The sequence below is a fragment of the Artemia franciscana genome, chromosome 2, assembly GCF_032884065.1.
Source record: "Artemia franciscana chromosome 2, ASM3288406v1, whole genome shotgun sequence".
NCBI classification, from domain to species: Eukaryota; Metazoa; Arthropoda; class Branchiopoda; order Anostraca; family Artemiidae; genus Artemia; species Artemia franciscana.
The window spans coordinates 25,136,025-25,157,577 of NC_088864.1; the positions used below are offsets into that span (position 1 = coordinate 25,136,025).

General features: G+C 34.2%; 1 protein-coding gene across 4 annotated transcripts in view; it reads right to left on the bottom strand.

The window, feature by feature from the left end:
- LOC136039230 (protein O-mannosyl-transferase TMTC1-like) overlaps window positions 1–21,553 on the bottom strand; it is a 327,626-nt gene that overhangs the window by 147,248 nt on the left and 158,825 nt on the right. For all 4 annotated transcript variants that reach the window (XM_065722793.1, XM_065722801.1, XM_065722775.1 and 1 more), the window contains one exon: window positions 18,889–18,992. In XM_065722793.1, coding sequence (XP_065578865.1) covers window positions 18,889–18,992 — 104 coding nt within the window. The remainder of the gene's footprint in view (window positions 1–18,888; window positions 18,993–21,553) is intronic.

Here is a 21,553-nt window from a genome sequence, read left to right on the forward strand (position 1 = left end):
ATATTATAGTAAAAGATGAAAATCTAATAAAGAAACTACCGTGTATATGAGAGTGGATGACACTCCTCCAGCTCCCCATTCTTTACATTAAAGTCAATTTTTTTCTCCAACATTTCAAGAACAAATCCTTTAATACGACAGCAATGGGGTAACAATTTAAAGTTGTTTTTTCTTTGTGAAGCCTCAAAAGTAGAAGCATATATTTATTTACTCTTATTTTCAATAGTGAAACTTTCAATTCAAAAGTTTTCAAAAGGAGTCGGTCCCTAAAGCACATTCATTTACCAGCTGGCTGTATTTGTATTCTAAGACCGTACTGGATACACGACGTGTAAGAAATTGCCCTCGTTGTTGCTTTCTCTGTTTTAACCCTCTATTTTATTTGTTTTATTTTGTGCCAAGTGCCACATCTTTCACTCTAAAATACTTTCAATTACACAAGATTTCAATTTCAGTATAAAGGCCAGGCGGTGAGGAGTTGGCAGCCCCCATATATATAAGATAATTTATTTGTTCAGAGTTTTTAATTTCGCTCTTTATTTTTTTGAAATAACTTACTGCTTCTTAAAATCAATATTCCATTGAACACTTGAAATTATTCTTCTTCTAATATAAAACGGAATCAGAATCTAACGAACGAAAAAGCTCAGTACATTTTGTTCCTTTGAAGGCTATTCGATGATACTTACCATCTATCTGAAGCGAGGAAAAGTTTTCCTCTGCTTGCATGCCTACTAGCAAGCCTTCTCGGCTTTCCGTTTCGAATTCCTAAGAGAGGATATTTCTCAAGGTTTCGTGGTGGCTGAGATAACATTATAATTGAAGTTTAAAGCACATTGCTGAATTTATTATGAATTTCAATGCCTACATATAATGGCAGTTAAATTGTTAGGCATTGTATTATTAATAGTGTTTATTGATTTACTACCGTAAGTTATTTTACTATTTCAACAAAATCGTTTCAACTTTCAATTAAAGGAAACTTAAAAACCTTTGTCCAGAATTAAGACGCATGGATGGTGCAAAGTGACGCTTAGCCGATGCCTTGAGAAGGCTCTTCAGAGATCGCTGTGAAGTGGTACGGGCTTTACCTTTTGCCTCAGATGCGGCAGAACAAAAGGTATTTTATGCCTACTACTGCTAACAATAACACAACTGGAATTATTACTGCTAGTATTAAACTAAAACAAAATAGTTGATGTATATCCAGGTTGTTAAAATAGGCGAGATATATTAAAACTGGAATAGGGTATAAAATAGAAACTTTCTCAAGACCAAAGCATAATTGTACTTTGCTGAAAAAATACATTTTAAAAATTTAACTTTTTAACTTTAATATTTTAAATTTTTTTCTCAAACAGTTCGTGGTAACAAACTGTAAATAGTAATCGGAACTTTCGAAATTTTGATATAAATAGATGTATCAAAAGAATCGGCTTATTATGTTGATACCAAATATATAAGATTCATCATATTTAATTTTAATCATCAAAGAGCTAAGAGCCTGAGAAAGTTTTCCTGATTTTTGAAAAAGGAGGGAAACCTCCCATAAAGGAAAAGGAATCTTCAATAACTTACACCATCAAATTTAGCGTATCAGAGAACCCTACTGTAGAGGTTTCAAGCTACCTTCTTTAAAAATGTGGGATCCTGCATTTTCTGCCAAAAGGAAGATCACGGATGCATGTTTATTTGTTTGTTTGTTTTCCCTAAGGTTATCGTATCCAACTAATGGTACAAGAATATCGAGAGAGGGTTCTTTCGAACCTAGATTAACATCTTCAATGTCCTTTTGAAGTGACTATAAAGACTGGAGGGCAGTCCTCCTACACTTATTCTCCCCCAAGGTAGTTTGATTAGAATTTTGAGAAAGGCATATTGTTCAGTAGTGTAAAAAGGTCCAATGATAATTTTATGGAGATAACCTGACTCCCCAGAGCCCCTGGGGAAAAGTCTTTAAGTTATGACAGTTGCCAATTGTTTACGTGCAAAACTTGTTATTGGGAAATATGAATACATTTTTTGGGCGGGGGAGGGTGAATTTTCTAATGGGGAATTTTTTATGGGGAGAGAATTTTTCGAGGTATGAACTTTTCTGAGAAATTATATACTAGGGACATTAGCTAGAAATCCTATACGAAATTCTTTTTATTTGTCTTACTTTCTCTCTGCCACATCAATTTAACGTGATGAGATGCTAATAGTAATTGTCCGGGGTAAATTTTCACCGAGATCAGACTGTTTAGAGGATCTTTTGTGGAGAGGGAGCTGGATTTCCCGGCATTGTTTAAAAATCATTGATTAGAAATTATGTAAGAAATCATTGATTAGAAGTTTTTGATACTGAAAGTAATGAGCAACTTGAAACGAACAGATTTTATTACGGATTAAGAGGGGTTGCTCCCTTCTTAATACCTCTTTCTTTACACTGAAGGTTGAATTTTTGCCCCAGTTCGTTAAGATTATGTAGATTATGTAGAAAATCTTCAGTGCCAGCTTTTGCCCTGACGTCTTAACACATGGTATTAGTTTTGAGCTTAACCTTAATAAGATTAGAAATAATATTTCCCACGAGAAAATAGGAACCGGCACTCTACTTTCGGCCTTAAGTTTCCTCTCCAGTTTTCTTGGTATGAAAGTTTCACTTCTGTATTTCTTTTTTGCTTTTCTTTTCTTTTAATCAATCTCGCAAATGGTAGATATTGATTCAAAGGACAAATGACGATCAAGAATACAGCAGGAGAAATTCTTTCAAAATATCTTTCTAATAATAAAGACTTTGGAGATGCTAGCGTTTTCCCCCTTTTTTATAAATATGCAAGCTAATACATTTGTAGCGATAAATTTTTAATTTATCTTTATTAATAAATTCGGAATCATCATGAATGCTGAATTCTTGTCATGGATTTATTGCTACAAAACTGTTTTTTAAGGCTTGGCTAATTTTGATTGCATCGCTCTTTACTTTCGTTTCATTATTACTAATTACTCGGCAACCAATTAAAAAATAAAGTATATTTCAAATAATCAAATTTGGGAACTATATTCACCATCAATTGTCAAAAACCATTTCGATCAAACCAAAAATATGGTAACGCCTTGTTTCAAAAAGTTTTTAATACTTAACTATAAGTAAAGAGTGACAAGATGTTGAATTTTTGTGATGTATTTATTTTTATGAAGACTTTTTTTCTAAGGTCTGGCTAGCTTCAATTATACCGCTCTTTACTTATAATTTGTTGTCACGAATTGTTTGACAACCATTAAAAAAAAATATCGTTCAAATAACCGCTTTGGAGACAATAACCAGAACTAATTCTTTCGACCGTATCAACAATTTGACATCTTCTTTTGTTGTCACGAATTGTTTGACAACCATTAAAAAAAAATATCGTTCAAATAACCGCTTTGGAGACAATAACCAGAACTAATTCTTTCGACCGTATCAACAATTTGACATCTTCTTTCAAAAAGTTTTTAGTACCGAACTATAAGTAAAGAGTGATCCATGTTCATGTTAACTGAAACTAAAAATACGACCGTTGATAATAATATATAGGTTGCATTCAATGAATTTGAGTTTTTTTTTTGCTTATTCCTAATATGTAAAATTCAATAGTTTTGAGGGTACCTATATATATATATATATATATATATATATATATATATATATATATATATATATATATATATATATATATATATATATATATATATATAATAATTGTGCAAAAATTTTCAAGCTCTTTGGGAATTTTGTTGAAATGGAAATAGAGTGAGGACGAGGGGGGAAATTTTTCTTCTAGCTTCCCCTCTTTGCGAAATATTTTTAAAAAGATACTGTAATTTGTGACGTAGATAATGTTTTACGTCGCGAATTTTGCTACAATGTAAATTTATTTTTTATTTATAGTGTCCTAAATTGTGTACCAACATTTTTGGCCTAACATTTTCGTTATATTTCATTTCAGGCCATTTTCCTTAAAATAAACCAAAAGGTGAAAATTTGAAAGAGTGGATTTAGCCTTCAGTTTAACAATAATTATTGTTAATTAATGACAAATGAATTTTTTTAAATAAAAAAAAAACAAAAATATACTTGCTTTTGATGTAAGAGGGTAGCCCTTTTTCTTTTAGTTTCGTTTATTTAGTTCTCTTGTTTTCATTTGTTTATTTCAAGTTTTCCTTGTATTCCTTATTTTTTAGATTTTGAAGCTTACTCCTTTATCTGCTGTTGTGTTTTTTTTTTAGTTATCAACTAAAAGCGAGCTACTGAGCGTAACTTTAGCGTAAGAGCGAGCTACTGAGGAGAGGACACCCGTCTCATATGCGTAATATTTTCTATTCGTTTTAAGTTTTAATGTTGCTTCTTACTTTCAGTTGAAATAACTCGTTTTTTATTTAATTGCTGATCGTTTTTTAAATAATGTTGGAAAATCTAGCTTTCCCTTGACGGAAAATCCCTTCCCCCACGAGAAATTTCTCCATGGAAAGATTTTCCCACGTAACTTAAATTAGCGATATTTGTGAAACTAATTTTATATGGCATAGCAATAAAACGGCCCAAGAGGTCGAGACTATTTTTATGAAAATGAGAGTCACAAGTACAGCGATTCTCAAATGACTGAAATACATGAAAGAAAAGATTTGTAAAAGATTAAATAAAAAGGAACAAGCTTTTTTAACTGAAAGTAAGAAAGGACATTAAAACTTAGAACGATCAAAAATTATTCCGTATATAAAAGGGGCTGTCCCCTCCTCAACGCCCCGATTTTTGCACTAAAGTTTGACTCTTTCTCACAACTCTACTTTATAAAACAATAAAAAACTGTAGCCTAAAGAGTGGGGCGTTGAGGAGGGGACAGCCCCTTTCATATACGGAATAATTCCTCTTCGTTTTAAGTTTTAATGTCGCTCCCTACTTTCAGTTAAGAAAACCTGTTTTTATTATTTAATTTCTGAACGTTTTTGAATTAATTCAGGTTCTGAATTTGGCTCACTGAACATGAATAATTAAAAGAAAATTTGCATATTAATTTTGTCTGTTTAACTAATAATAACCTTATCTGCTCTGTTTTCTTGGGTTGATTCCGAAAATTAGAAAAAATGAGGTATTTTTAACTTACGAAGGAGTGATCGGATCTTAATGAAATTTGAAGTTCGGAAGGATATCGTGTCTCAAAGCTTTTTTTTTTTTTTAAATCCCGACCAGATCTGGTGACATAGGCGGGTTGGGAAGGGGGGAACCTAAAATCTTGGAAAACGATTAGAGTGGAGGGAAAGGGATGAAACTTGGTGGAAAAAAAGCACAAGTCTTAGATATGTGATTAACATAATCAGAACAGATCTGCTCTCTTCGGGGGAGTTGAGGGGGGAGGCTAGGGTTAATTCTGAAAAATTAGAAAAAATTAGGGATTTTTAACTTATGAAGGAGTGATCGGATGTTAATGAAATTTGATTTTTGGAAGGATTTCGTGTCTCAGAGCTCTTATTTTAAATCCCCAACGGATCCGCCGACATTGGGGGGAGTTCGGGGGGACCTAAAATCTTGGAAAACGCTTAGAGTGGAAGGATCGGGATGAAATTTGATGGTAAAAATAATCGTAAGTCCTAGACACGTGATTGAAATAACCGAAACAGATCCGCTCTCTTTGGGGGAGTTGGGGGAGGAGGGTTAATTCTGAAAAATTAAAAAGAATGGGGTATTTTTAACTTATGAAGGAGTGATTGGATCTTAATGAATTTGACGTTTAGAAGGATATCGTGTCTCAGAGCTCTTATCTTAAATTCCGACCGGATCCAGTGAAGGGGAAGTTGGGGGTGGAACCTAAAATCTTGGAAAACGCTCAGAGTGGAGGGATCGGGATGAAACTTGGTGGGAAAAATAAGCACAAGTCCTAGATACGGGATTGACATAACTGGAACGGATCTGCTTTTTTTGGGGGAGTTGGGGGAGGGTTAATTCTGAAAAATTAGAAAAAATTAAGTATTTTTGATTTACGAAAGAGTGACCGTATCTTAATGAAATTTTATTTAGAAGGACCTTAAATCTTATATCTCTTATTTTAAATCCCGACCAGATCCAGGGTCATTAGTGGGGGGGGGACCGGGTATCTTGGAAAACGTTTAAAGTGGAGAGATCAGGATGAAACTTGGTGGAAAGAATAAGCACAAGTCCAAGATAGGCGACTGACATAACCGGACCGGATCCGCTCTCTTCGGTGGAGTTGGGGGGTGGGGAGTAATTCGGAGAAATTAGAAAAAAATTAGGTATTTGTAACTTACGAGCCGGTGATCAGATCTTAATGAAATTTGATATCTAGAAGGATCTTTTGCTTAAAACTCTCATTTTAAATCTCAACTAGATCCGGTGACATTGAAGGGAGTTGGAGTGGGAAACCGAAATTCTTGGAAAACGTGAAAATCAAGGTATCTTACAAATGGGTGATTGGATTTGAATGAAACTGGATATACAGAAGAATTTCATGTCTCAGATGCTCCATTTTCATTTAGAATCGGATCTGGGGACATAGAAGGTTGGAGGGGGGAAACAAAATCTTGGAAACCGGAAATCTTGGAAAACCCTTAGAGTGGAGAGATCGGGATGAAAATTGATGGGAAGAATAAGCACAAGCTATAGAAATGAGATTGACATAATTGGTACGGATCCGTTCTCTTTGAGGGAGCTGGGGGTTGTTAATTTGGAAAAATCAGAATAATTGAGGTATTAAGAACGGGTCACTGGATCTTAATGAAATTTGTTATTTAGAAGGAACTTATGTCTTAGAGCTCTTATTTCAAATCCCGACCAGATCCTTTGACATTGGGGGTAGTTGGAGGGGGGAAATCAGAAATCTTGGAAGACGCTTATAAATGTCATAGATACGTAATTGACGTAACCGAACTGGATCCGCTCTCTTTGGTGGAGTTAGGTGGTGGGGTTCAGTGCTTTGGCGAGTTTGGTGCTTCTAGACGTTCTAGGACGATAAAAATTGGTAGGCATGTCAGGGAGCTGCACAAATTGACTTGATAAAGTCGTTTTCTCCGATTAGACCATCTGGGGGGCTGAAGGGAGAGGAAAATTAGAAAAACCGAGGTATTTTTAACTTACGAGTGGGTGATCGGATCTTAATGAATTTTAATATTCAGAAGGACATCGTGACTCAGAGCTCTTAATTTAAATCCGACTGGTATTAAGCCTCTGATTTTCCTTTTAAGACAATCTATTGATTCTTGGAATTTTGATAAAACTCATACCATATGAGCTCTTGGCTCTTGGCTCTTCCAACCTCGTCACAAGTGCCACATGAGCTCTTAGCTCTTGTCTTCATTAGTTAATATTAGCTCAAGCCAAAGACATAAAATATCTTTGGTTTTTTATCATTCAAAAGTCATAGTTATGAAGCTGCTTATGGTAAAATTAAATGCTAAGTTTGGCTGGAAAATAACACAAGCAAATTATCGCTTATATCGACCATTATTTAAAAAAAATGAATTTTAGCGTAAAGAGCAATGTATTGACGAGGGGTGAAGTTTCTCATATACGTAATATTAGGGGGTTCAGCCCGTCGTCAATACATTGCTCTAAACGCCAATTTTCGAATTTTGTTTAAATTCTTTAAATACGATCCCTGAATCATAAAGGCCGTTTAAATAGAAATAAAATAAATCTTTTGAAACTACTAAAAATTATTTTGCGTCAAGAGCGATGCATTGACGAGAGGACGAACCCTCTCATATACTTAATATTTTCTGTTCGTTTTAAGTTTTAATGTTACTTCTTACTTTCAGGTGAAAAATCTTGTTTTTATTTAATTTCTGATTGTTTAATAAATATATCTGGGAAATCCAGCCCCCCCCCCTCATTGAAATTATCTTCCCCACTAATAAATCCCTCCTTGGAAAAATTCTCCCATGTAAGCCTCTCCCCCAACCCCCCCAACCCCACAAGAAAAAAATCCCCCTGAAAACGTCTCTGTACTTCCGAATAACCATTGCTAGGCTATGTGTCAACAATAGGTAAAGTTCATGAAAGCAGCCCTTCCCTCGGGGACTGTGGGGAATTAAGTCGTCCTTAATGACATAGCTATTAGATATTTCGACTATGCTGAAGAAAATGGCTATCTTAAAAATTTGATCTGGTGACTAAGGGAAAAAAATAGCTTGGGAGGGTGCCTAGTTGCCCTCCATTTTAAGAGCACTTAAAAAGGGCACTCGAACTTTTAATTTCCATTTCAATGACCCCTCTCGCGAAACTCAAGGACCACTGGGTCGATACGATCCTCCCTGGAAAAAAAAACAAAAAGTAAATAAACACGCATCCGTGATCTTTCTTCTGGCAAAAAGTACAAAATTCCACATTTGTACAGATAGGAACTTGAAACCTCCGCAGTTCTCTGATATGCTGAATCTGAAGGTCTGATTTTCATTAAGATCCTATGCATTCTAGATTCTATACTTTTTTCGAAAATAAGGCAAATTTTCTCACGCTCGTAACTTTTGATGGGTATGACTAAACCTGATGAAACTTATATATTTAAAATCAACATAAAAATCCAATTCTTTTATGTATCTATTGGTATCAAAATTCTGTTTTTTAGAGTTTCGGTTACAATTGAGCCGTGTTGCTCCTTACTTACAGTTTGTTACCAGGAACTGTTTGATGCACGTGATAACTTATGTTCGTTTTAAGTTTTAATGTTATTCCTTACTTTTAGTTGGAAAAAAGAACTTTTTTTTATAATAACGACAAGCCGAAGACATGCAATATATTTGGTTTATTATCACAGTTATGAAGCTGCTTAAGGTAAAATTAAATAATATAATTAATTGGAAAATAACACAAATGATTGCTTATACCGGCTATTATTTTACAAAATTTCAACTTTATTGTAAAGAGTGAGCTATTTACAAGGGGGTGAGCTTCCTCATATGCGTCAAATGAGGGGGTCGTCCCCTCGTCAATACTTCACTTTTTAGGCTAAAGTTTGAATTTTGTTCAAACTCTTTAAGAATGACCCCTGAATCACAAGGCCTTTGAATTAGAATGAATAGCGTTTTTCAAATTACTAAAAAATACTTTAGCGTAAACAGCAAGGTATTGAAGAGGGGACGAACCCCCTCATATACGTAATTATTTCTGTTCGTTTTAAGTTTTAATGTTATTCTTTACTTTCAGTTGAAAAAACTTGAGTTGAAAAAAGGCTTTCAAATTTAGTCGAGGAAACTCAAATCTTTCAATTTGTGTCGTAAAGATTCCGAAGATTTTAATTTTTTCGTTTTTTATCCTAAAGTTTACTAACAGATTCATTGTTCGTTTAGGAAATCGGACATTTTTAATTTTTTGTACAGACTTTAAAGTTTTACGATTTTGTTTTTGTGCTTTTTTATATTTGTTGTTAAAATTTCAAAAAAAAAAACTTCAATTTTTGTCATCAACATTCAGAGATTTTCAATTTTCTTGTAAAGATTTCACAGATTTTTAATTTTGTCTAGCTCATTTCAAAGATTTCCAAATTTTTTCAAAAAAATTTCGCCATTTTCATTTTTTAGTGGATTTCGATTTTTATCAAACAAAATCCAATATTTTTCTTTTCGTCATTAAGTTTGAAATAATATGTTTAATAAGATATTCTGCTTCATGAAATTTTGTCGTATGTGATGTGTCAGTTTTATGGTGATATGATTATTGTGATGCATTGTGGTGCATATGGTGTTTTTGTATATATTGTTGACTTTCCTCTGTGGATTTTCTTGTAGTCACACGAGAGGATAGAAATTTACCAATGATGACAAACAAACAAACAAATAAACACGCATCCGTGATCTGCCTTCTGGCAAAAAATATAAAATTCCACATTTTTGTGGATAGGAGCTTGAAACTTCTACAGTAGGTTCTCTGATACGCTGAATCTGATGGTGTGATTTTCGTTAAGATTCTATGACTTTTAGGGGGTGTTTTCCCCTACTTTCTAAAATAACGCAAGTTTTCTTAGGCTCGTAACTTTTGATGGGTAAGACTAAACTTGATGAAACTTATATATTTAAAATCAGCATTAAAATGCCATTCTTTTGATGTAGCTATTGGTTCCAAAATTCCATTTTTTAGATTTTTGGTTACTATTGAGCCGGGTCGCTCCTTACTACAGTTCGTTACCACGAACTGTTTGACTATTTAATTTACTTAAATATTAATCACCCCATCATTGAAACCTAAGAACAGCAATCTTGTAGTAATTAGTCCTTCAATTACTCGCACTGGAAGTTCTTCCAAATAATGACCGAGGTATGTTCAACAATTCCCGGGGCCTTAGCAATTCAGTTAATTCTCTGCTATTTCACAGACTATGACATGTTAACTTATTTCATTCTAATTCGTGCTATACCATGAATGGTTTTGATTCAATTTTTCAGATTTTTCTAATTTGTTTCCTCTTTAAGCGAAGAAGCTATTGATAAAAATTCAAACCAAAATTTTCATTACAAAAAAAATGAGTAAATGAAAAAGAAATTATCTTCTGTAATTAAACGGAAACTAAAATTTCCCACGTAAATCTTACTCAAAATTGAGATTAAGAATTCAAAACAATAACTGTCATATCCCTTTGTCAAACGATTCTAACTTTACTTTTGCGTTCGTATATAAGTGAATTCAACAATTAAAGACTAAAAAAGCGTACTAGAAATACAAGATTAGATTTGTCTCGTTCTTAAGAATCGAACTTATTTTCTTTCTTTTCATTTTCTTGAGTGATCTTACAAGGGAGTTTTTAAAGCTTTCTATTTTGATAACATGCTTTTCTACCCTTATCAGAAAATAGTGGTGAATGAAATTAAACTAAATGCCTGGAACTCGATTTTCTTTTAGACCTCATTAACTTTTATGCTCAAAGTTCCTGTTAGTTACACTTTTCTCTGAGATGTTGCCAGCCATCTGGATCTAGAACCCTTAAAATTTAACGTCGTTTGTCCTCTGATCTTGATCTTCTCTTTTGTATCTTAATCACCATTTCTTTTATCTTTCACCATAAAGGAGAAAAAACGAGGGCTCGGATAATTTTGTCTTGGAATGCAATTTTCTGAACAGAATGGAGAGATTTTTCTGAAGGAACATGAGTGTAGCACGTGTTTATTACTTTTGAAACTGATAATTTTGACACAGTGTATAACTTTTTGTTGTTGAACGTCATTAATACAAACGGAAGATATCTAGAACTTTCAAGGAAAATACTGAAAAATGTGAACAGACAATTTTAATGCTGAAATGAAAAAAAAATACGCAACTATTGAACAGTTCTTGGACACAGAAGTAACCTCTAGAAAGTTGTCAAAGTTAAATTTTACAAATGAAAGTAAAGAGAATTAACATAGCTGAAATGAACAAGTGTTTCGAAGTGCAATATAAGATAAGATAAGATTTATTCATCACGAAACACACATACAATATTACATTTTACTATTTCCCCAAAGGCTCTTTGGCCTGTACAAAAGGGGAAAATGAACGAGCCACTTACTCAGAGAAGAAAAAAAATCACTTACTCACAGAGAGAAGAGCAAAAAGGAGAAGAGGGGAAAATATAAATAAAATGAAAAACTATAGAAAACAAAACTAAATAGACTAATAGATTGAATAGACTAAATTAATTATGTAGATCTGTAGATACAATATACTCCAATGAAATAATAAGGAAATGTATATGCATACATACACGCATATACACATATAAAAAGAGATAAAATAATTTCTAAGAAGCCAATGAATTTTTAATAATTTTTTTGAACAAACCGAATGAGTGGCACCTTCGAGCTGATTCGGGCAACTTATTCCATACAATATAACTCACAATTAAAGGATTAAAGTCTGACCTTACACAAGGAGTAAAACGAACTTGAATATGATTTTTGGTATTGCGAAGATTATAATTATTCTGATCAGAGGTGAAAGATGGCTGAACACTTAGGGGACGGGGGAGGTCACCATGAAGCTGAGAAAAAGTAAAACATGCACACGAAAGAATATACAGTGACTCGAGATCAAGTAATGGGATAACTCTTGAACGGTTAGTTTCCTTAATGAGGTTTCTAGCTTTATTATAAACCTTAGAAGGTGGTTTTAACAGTGAAGGAAGGGTTGACATCCATACTATTGGACAGTAGGAAACGTAAGATCGGATCAAGGAGCGAAAAAGGATTTCCAAAATTGATCCAGGGAAAATATGTTTGAGTTTCCTTAAAATACCGAGACTCCTGCATATCTTTAATTTAATCAAATCAATGTGACACTTGAAAGACAAGTTTTCATCAACAAGAATGCCCAAAAAAGGAACATATCGATCTTTAGATCTGTGAATTATCCCATTTGGCTGATGAATTTCTGATAACTTGGGATAAATCTGAGAAACATGCGAAAATATCAAAAAATTGGATTTTGAATAATTTAGGGTAAGAAAATTAGCATCAAGCCATGAAATTACTCTCTCAAACAAGTATTCCAAGTTTAATCGAAGCTCGGATTCACAGTTCCCCAAAGTGCCGAGTGTGCTATTATCAGCAAAACAAACAAGGACATCAGAAGATGGCGAACTATTGCTGGCACTATGGGCAAGGGAAGGTTTAGGATGACAGAGTCTACAGCAATGAATAGGTTTCTGCCTTTTTACTGCGTAAAAAAGATCATTTATATAAATCAAAAATTTTGTTTATTTTACAATCAGGTTTTCAAGGCAATTCATGAATGTCTCTTGAAAAATACAGTTTCTGTTTATTTCAATCTTTTAAATTTAGTAAATATTTGACTTCCCATCTCGCACCAGTTTTGCCAAAAATATCGCACAGTTACTATTAACTTTCTGTTTAGCATGATTATATACTTCAATTTATTTTCGTTTTGGATTTTAGATTTTACTTATTCATTGATAGTAATACCTATCAAACAGTTTGTGGTAACGAACTGTAGTAAGGAGCGACCCTGCTCAATAGTAAGCAAAACTCTAAAATTTTGATACAAATAGCTACATCAAAAGAATCGCATTTTAATGCTGATTTTGAATATATAAGTTTCATAAAGTTTAATCTTACCCATCAAAACTTACGAGCCTGATAAAATCTGCCTTATTTTAGAAAATAGGGGGGGAAATCCCTAAAAGTCATAGAATCTTAACGAAAATCACACCATCAGATTCAGCATATCAGAGAACCCTACTGTAGAAGTTTCAAGCTCCTATTTACAAAAATGTGGAATTTTGTATTTTTTGCCAGAAGGCTGATCACGGATGCGTGTTTATTTGTTTGTTTGTTTTTTTCTTCCCAGGGGTGATCGTACCGACCCAGTGGTCCTATAATCTTGCAAGAGGGCTCATTCTAACAAAAATGACAAGTTCTAGTGTTCTTTTTAAGTGACCAAAAAAATTGGAGGGCACCTAGACCCCCTCCCACGCTAATTATTTTCCCAAAGTCACCGGGTCAAAATTCTGAGATAGCCATTTTATTCAGTGTAGTCAAAAAACCTTATAACTATGTCTTTGGGGACGACTTACTCCTCCACAGCCCCCGTGGGAGGGGCCACAAGTTACAAACTTTGAGCAGTGCTTACATATAGTAATGGTTATTTGGAAGTGTACAGACGTTTTCTGGGGAATTTTTAGGTTAGGGGTGGGGGTTTAAAAAAGGGAGGATATGTTGGGGGAACTTTCCTTGGAGGAATTTGTCATGGGGGAAGAAAAGTTTCATGAAGGGAGCGCAGGATTTTCTAGCATTATTTAAAAAAAAAAACAATGAAAAAATAAATATGAAAAGGTTTTTCAACTGAAAGTAAGGAGAAGCATTAAAACTTAAAACGAACAGAAATTATTACACATATGATGGGCTCACCTCCTCCTAATACCCTGCTCTTTACGCTAAAGCATTTTTAGTAATTTCAACAATTTATTCTACGGCTTTTGTGATTCAGGGGTCATTCTTAAGAAATTGGGACAAAATTTAAGCTTTAGTGTAAAGAGCGAGGTACTGACGAGAGGGTGAACCCCTTCATATACGTAATAAAAACATGAGAATACAGAAGTTCGTTAGGTAAGCTAATTTGTAAGTTACGTATATCTTTTACTAATAAAAACATTCGTAAAAAAAATAAAAGTTATAGTTGCCTTTTAAGTGACCAACAAATCGGAGGGCAACTAGGCCTCCTCCCCCCGCTCCTTTTTTCTCATACTCATTCGATCAAAACTACAAGAAATCCAATTAGCCAAAAAATAAATATGCAAATTTCGTTTTAATTATTCATCTGCGGAGAACCAAAATCAAAACATGCATTGATTCAAAAACGTTCAGAAATTAAATAAAAAAAAACAAGTTTTTTTAACGGAAAGTCAGGAGCGTCATTAAAACTTAAAATGAACAGAAATTACTTCGTACATGAAAGGGGCCGCTTCCTCATTAACGCCCCGTTCTTTACGCTAAGTTTTTTACTGTTTTAAAAGTAGAGTTAAGAGAAAGATTAAGATTCTATGACTCTTAGGGGGTGTTTCCCCTATTTTCTAAACTAAGGCAAAATTTCTCAGGCTCGTAATTTTGAGATGGTAAGAGTAAAATTGAAGAAACTTATATGCTTAAAATTAGCATTAAAATGCGATTCTTTTGATGTAACTATTGGTATAAAATTCTGTTTTTTAGAGTTTCGGTTACTATTGAGCCGGGTCGCTCCTTACTACAGTTCGTTACCACGAATTGTTTGAAAACGTAGAATTTTGTGTTTTTTTTTCCAGAAGAACAACCACGGAAGCTTGTTTATTTGTTTGTTCTTGTTTTTCCCAGGGGTATCATATCAAACCAATGGTAGTATAATCAGAAGAGGGCTCAATCAAACGGAACTCAAAGCCCTAATGCCCTTTTTAAGTGGTCAAAATTATTGGAGGGTCATTAGCCCCCTCCTATGGCCCCCTTTTCCCAAAATCGTCCAGTAAAAATTCTGAGATAGCCATTTTGTTCAGCATAGCTGAAAGTTCCAATAGCTATGCTCTTAGTGACCCCCCTCCCACTCAAAGTCCCCGGGGAAGTGTCTTTAAGTTATAAGGTTTGCCCATTGTTTACGTATAGCATTGGTTATTGGGAAGTATGCATATATTTTTCATTTTTTAGGGGGGGGGAGCGAATTTTCTACTTGGTGATTTTCCACGGGAAGAATTTCTATGGGGAGGAAATTTTACACTTGGAGAATTTGCCAGAATTCATATATGAAGTTCTTTTATTTGTCTTACTTTCTTTATACTGACTCGACATTACGTGTGGATATGTTAAGGGTAATTGTCTCGGTAAATTTTCACCAGGATCGAATTGGCAAGAAAATCTTCCCGTGGAAGGGGGATATTTTTGTGAAGGTGGAGCCGGGTTTCCTGGTACTGTTTAAAAAAAGATCAGAAATTAAATGATAACAAGTTTTTTCAACTGAAAGTAAGGAGCAGCGTTAAAAAATTAAAACAAAAAGAAATTATTGCGTATATTTGGGGGATTACCCCCTCCTTGATACTTCATTCTTTACCCTAAAGTATTAATTTTGTCCCATTTTTTAAAGAACGACTCCTGATTTATAAGGATCGTTTAATTAGATCAATTAGAAGCTTTTTTTAGATAATTATTAGAGACTCCTATTCTTTCAATCTTATATCGGTAGTTTTTCTTTTACTCAGAGTCAGGGGATACAAATATATTCGATGCAAATGAAAAGTCTGAAAGTGACCAGTGATCCATGGAGAAGTTTTGACATGACAAAAGAGTCTTGGATAGTATAACGTTGCTATTTTTACTATCCTTAATCAGGTAAAAAATTACTTATGCCTACATTGTGCACGTTTCAAACATAATTGGATCTATATTTGTTTTGCGAAGTATGACACCTCCTCCCTCTCCCTAAGCTGAAATGCTGCCTACATTTCTCTTTGGTTGTGGACTTTCCAACAGTGGAAAGTAAAATTTCACTATAATCCTTTGTTTACATCAAAATAAATTGTAAGATTGCATGCAAACTTTGGGACTTTTAACTTCTGATTTTTGGCTTAGGTGTCACTACGCATGAAATATAGGGTTATTTCGAATGTATTTAGTATTGAGAGACGAAAATTTTTTATCATCGTTAATTGTTCATAGAAAAAATAACTTATTCTTAAATAAATGGCTTGATACAATTCCTTCCATAACACTGTATCCTTTGATTATAAGAAATTCATCGAAGGCGTATTAATATTCTTTGATGGTCGCACTTGGCCCATAGACAATAGTTTCCGCAGCAATAGCCTAATGTCTATCACATTAAAAACTTAATCCCGTGGTTTCATTGCCTGTCGATACAGATATTAAATTACAATATGTTGCATACTTCATATTTTGCATTGATCTCAAACAAATATAGGTTGGTAGCTTGAAAACTGATTTCCTAAGAAAAAATAAATTTTTAAATCACTGATATTACCTCTCCATTGCTTATATGATGGTTTTCATTATACGGATTGTGTTTTATTGAAATATTGTCAATAAAACTTAACCCAGTCTTTACGTGAACATGACCAAACGATTTTCCACAACCGGTTCTTGAACATGACCAAACGATTTTCCACAACCGGTTCTTTTTTTCAGTGAATTTTTTCACCATTCATATTTTTTCCTACGGTACCGATTCGTGCCAGCCAATGTCTGCCGTTCAGTCCCTCACTATTTCTAGTCTCTTTTCTAAAGTGTGCGCTTTAGAAAAGTAAAGTTTATGACAACTTAATATTACAAGACTATTAATATTTTCGTCCAGTCTAATTTAGGACAACCTGTGCGCATATCTAACGAAAACCGAAATATGTTCGGTGTCGAAAATTTGTTACAGGCCAAAAGATTCTTGTGCAATCTAATTGGTAAATTCTCTTTCATTGCTCTCTGGCTATTTTTTTTTTCTTTTTGGTTCAGCATCTTTTCTCCTCTTGCGCAATTCATTTCGAAAGGTTAGATTTTGTTGTTGTTGTTGTTTCTTTTTTTTTAGCATTGTGGACGACTTTGCTGATGTCCTTGTCAAATTATTTGCTTGATTTTCGTCTCTATGTTTTGCCAATGGCTGACAAAATCCTCGTTTTCTCACCTATTTGATTTCTTTTCATTTATCAAATCCTTTCCTTTCTTGGTTTCATAGGTAAAATATCTGCTATCTATTAAAATTAACAGATCTATACGTTGAGTCTCTTTACGTTCCCTCCTATCTACAAAACAATTCTGTTTACACAGCAATATCTTTTAGGATATTATTTATACTCCGAGAAACTATTTTTCATCCATCAAGAAAATGCATTTTCTATCCAAAACAAAGCTTTGAGAGAGGAAAGCTTTGGAAATGATGTTACTCTGAGGCACCTCAATTTCATCACTACTGAATAAAGATGAGATGCTTTCCCTATGTATAAAAGTCATTGGTGAAAATTTTTCTGAATTTATCCGGGTGAACAGACGTTGAAAAAACTGTGCTTCCTTAAGATGAAAATCTTTATCAAATACCTCCTCCATGGAGAAAACTGGCCTCGCAGCTATCTCCAAGGTGATCTATCAGCGATAAAATAACTGAAAAGTGAGACAGCTCAAGTTTCAGATAAAAATAGATAAAAGATTGCGTAGAACAATAGATGAAACCTTACTGTAGGTACTACATTTTTTTGGTTACCTGAAGGCACCCACCGCAGAGGAAGACCCGAAAATACACTCAGTCGCACCTACAACAACGACCGGCGGCACCTTCACGCCACAATAAAGCCAGAGCGGGAAGACATCGTCGCAGCCGCAAGTATCAGAGACGACTAGAGACTCTTCTTGGACTCCCTGGGCGCCTCTGGAGGCACAGGAGGATCTAAGGTCTAAGGTTTACTGTAGACTTAGTGTTTGCCACTTTACAAACAAGTGCAACAATATTTTTTCTTATTGTGACATCCAGCTGGACGATATATCTGATTTTCTTCTTGGATTTGGTATTTGCCAGAAAAAAACAGGTTGATAATAGCTAGCTAAAATCTTGACCCACTGAGTTAATGTAATGGAAACGAGAGAACTTCCAGTGAGCGTGTGTAATACTTACGTTTAAGCACTCGAGAACAAATAGAGAAAAAATACTTTTAGGTCTGAATAGAGGTATAGACATATCCAGGCTTCATCCAAGCAATTATTGTTACTCCTGAAATCAAGCACATTTCATTTTCGGTTTTAACATGTCATAATAGCTATATTTGTACAGTGTCCTGTATGAAACCTTTTATGGTTTATGCTTCTCGTTTTTTCAATCGCCCATTTAGACACACAAATTTTGGAGAGCGACTGAAGTAGCTATTGAACCACTTAATAACTACAATTGTAAGACATCTAGTGCAAGAGTGTCGTTTAATTTTTACTGATGAAATTTTCAGCTCCTTTACATTAAAAGGAAATCAAGTGGCATAAAATTTCAAATTAGAAAACACCACACAGAACCTTGAGTGGCGAGGAAGCAGATCATCATTTGGTTGATAGATGTCGTATGCATCAAATAGCTGAAGTATAAGTGGAGAGCAGCGTGAATGTTACAGAGATAATGCGTAAAAAGACGTATTGGCTAATACCGAGTAGTGTTTTTAACGTCACCAAGCAGTAAATAATTCTGAAGTGGATAAAATAGTATATGGCAAAGGTATAATTTGTAAAACACTTCTCTTTCTTTTGTTTTAGTAAAAGTAATAAGTTTTGCCTAATTAAATGGATATGACATTTGTTACTTTTTCTCTATTAAAGAGGTAGCCCAATCCAAAAATAATAAAATTCATAGCCAAAGGAAAATCAGAAATGAGAATTGTAAATCTTTTTTTGCTAGTCATAGACTTCAAAAGTAGCAATTGATATTACCTTGTCAAAAAGAAAGGAGAGGCGGCAGCAGGATTTTCTTGGTCTGAAAAACTTGGCAGCTCAGATCCCATTATCCAAATACGAAATACTAGGAACGGCAAAATCTGTAATATAAACATAAGGTTACATGTACAGTGCTGTACCATTTGGTACTTTTATCAAACAAAAAGGAAAGAATATTTCCTTTTAAGGAAATATTAGTGAAAGTAAAGAGCAATGTCATAACTTAAACTTGACTCTAGTTCGGCATTGTGGAGTGACATGCATGAGAGGTGTAACAGTAACAACGGCAATCAAAGGGGTAAAATTAACCTTGCTCTTGATGCCCATTTAATCGGACAATCCGTCTTGGCTTTTTCTACAATTGGCCTATGTAATTGTCTTTTTCTACATTGTTTCTTTATGTAAAAGGACTGCTCCTCCCTTCAAACTGCCGATCATTGCGCTAAAATTGGACCCGTTATTCATCCCGATGCTACAAAAAGGAATACTTCGAAGGAAAATCAATGTTTTCTACAGTTCCCAGCAATATGTGTATCATTTTTTTCTGTTTTTTACCACTATGCGTCAGGAAGAGAAATTGAAAAATGGTGGCTCACTTCGTTACATTTTCTTCAAACAACAAAATTAGATCAAGCGTTTATCAAAGCAACCGGCTAGTGAAGCAATTTTACTAGCTGTATATACCTTTTGCGTTCAAAATGCTGTCAGGAAAATACCAATAGGAAATTATTTCAGAAAACCAGGGCTTGAAGGGGCAATTTTTTTCTATCACAATGTTTAGATGTATATAACTACGTTAGAAAACTACTATTTTTATAACAAGAAGGGAGCCAAAAATTTGTGAAAATGATAGAGGGAGACTACGTGAAGGAGAAAAGGAGATGGGAAGGGTAAAAAAAAGGATGAAAAAAGGAACTACTAGGCTTTAGTTTTCTAATTTTCTAAGTGAGTTACTAAGTTAAATTTTCAATCCTTTCTTCACTTCAATCTAGCTCATCCTTAAATATTGCTAATCTAACCAATTTAGCTCAAACTTTAAACATTTCAGCACTATTGCTTGTAGCCAGTGCCATGAAACAAGCTACCTAAATATTTATTTGGACTATTATGATCTCGACAACTAATGCGATTAAGCCAAACTCTGTGTTTTATTCAACAGCTTTAAATCAAAACACATTTGCTTTTCCTTCCGTATCATATAAATCGAAAACGAAGTTGTGATTGAAGTGTTCGTGTTTACTCTTTTTCACTTTAAGCTTTACTTTTCATGCTCGTCTTAATATAATAACTAAATTTGTCAAATCAAGGAACGAAGTAAAAACTGGCAATATTTTGATTTTCTCATCAGGTTCTCGAGAAAAAAAAAAAAGTGTTGTTTGTAATATTACTTCACCACGCCTTTGAAGTCAGGGTGAGACAGATAAAAGGGCCCAATATAACATTTGAGTTAACCTATGTGAAATTGGACTGAAGCAAAGTTATAACCAAAAGTTGGGTAATAGTAACATAGGGTGCCTTCACCCTCTATAGGCTTGTCTAGGTATAAAATAAGGTACAATATGTTTAATGCTTCAGATCTGATAGCCAGTTAATGAGAAACAACTTTCTAATTCACCAAATAATGCACAAAAATGAGATTCTGATTTTTCATCCCCTCTGACCTTGCATAGGATGAAAATGGGGTAATAAGTGGTTAAGTTTTTTCATTCTAATATAATTTCCTGTTTTTGAACTAATAGGAAACGACCCATTCATCCAGAAAACATTGCAGAAATTTAAATCCGAGATCCTCCCCCCTATACTCCTTGCATGGATATCTCTGCATCGATGATTTCGGCCGACTTCGGATATATTAAGTGAATTTGTCATAACATTTTGGTGGCCAAACATATCTCTTTCTCAAATGCAGAGTCAAAACTGTATTTTAACAGGAGAATTCGAGAATAACAAAGCCGCTGAGCACTTTTGAAAGGCCTAGGGTTTTCGAATACAGGGGCAAATCATTGGGGGATTTTCTCCCTTAGGAATGGGAGTTATGTAAATTGTCTTGAAACAGTCCGGCAACGTACCATCTATTAGACATTGATTGAAACAGGCGGCAAAGTAGGACCGAAATCCTCGAAGCAATTTACTATCAACTCAATAAGAATTTCCCCGTGTTATATGTTCTTCCTGGTGTCAAGGCAATTTAGCTTTCCAATTTTTCTTGGGGGTGAATAATAGAAATTTTTTAGATTGCTTAAATATCAGGTGGCTCATTTACAGGTGGGTAAGTACGACATGTGTTTGAAAAATTTATACTTATCTGATCAGTACCTAGAAGTTTTTCATCAATGCTATAGATTGTCAGCTGTTTTTGAGTTTGTTTCATGATCTCCTGGACCTTTTAATGAAATCTAGAGGGATTGAACTTCCAGAGGTTTTGTAGAAAGTCTGACCAAATAAAGAGTCAGAAAGTGATTTTAATAAAGCAAATTAAAAGACCCAAAATGCTAATTACACATCTTGGAAAAGTTTTGAAATAACAACTTTAATGAGATACAGAGTTTCGGAAAATACCACAGTGCGGAGAGCTTACAGGACGTGTTGGTTGAGTTACTTTCTGTCAATTGGACTGTTTTGATATTACATTGTTTGGTATAGTAGCTGTTATAATTTAATT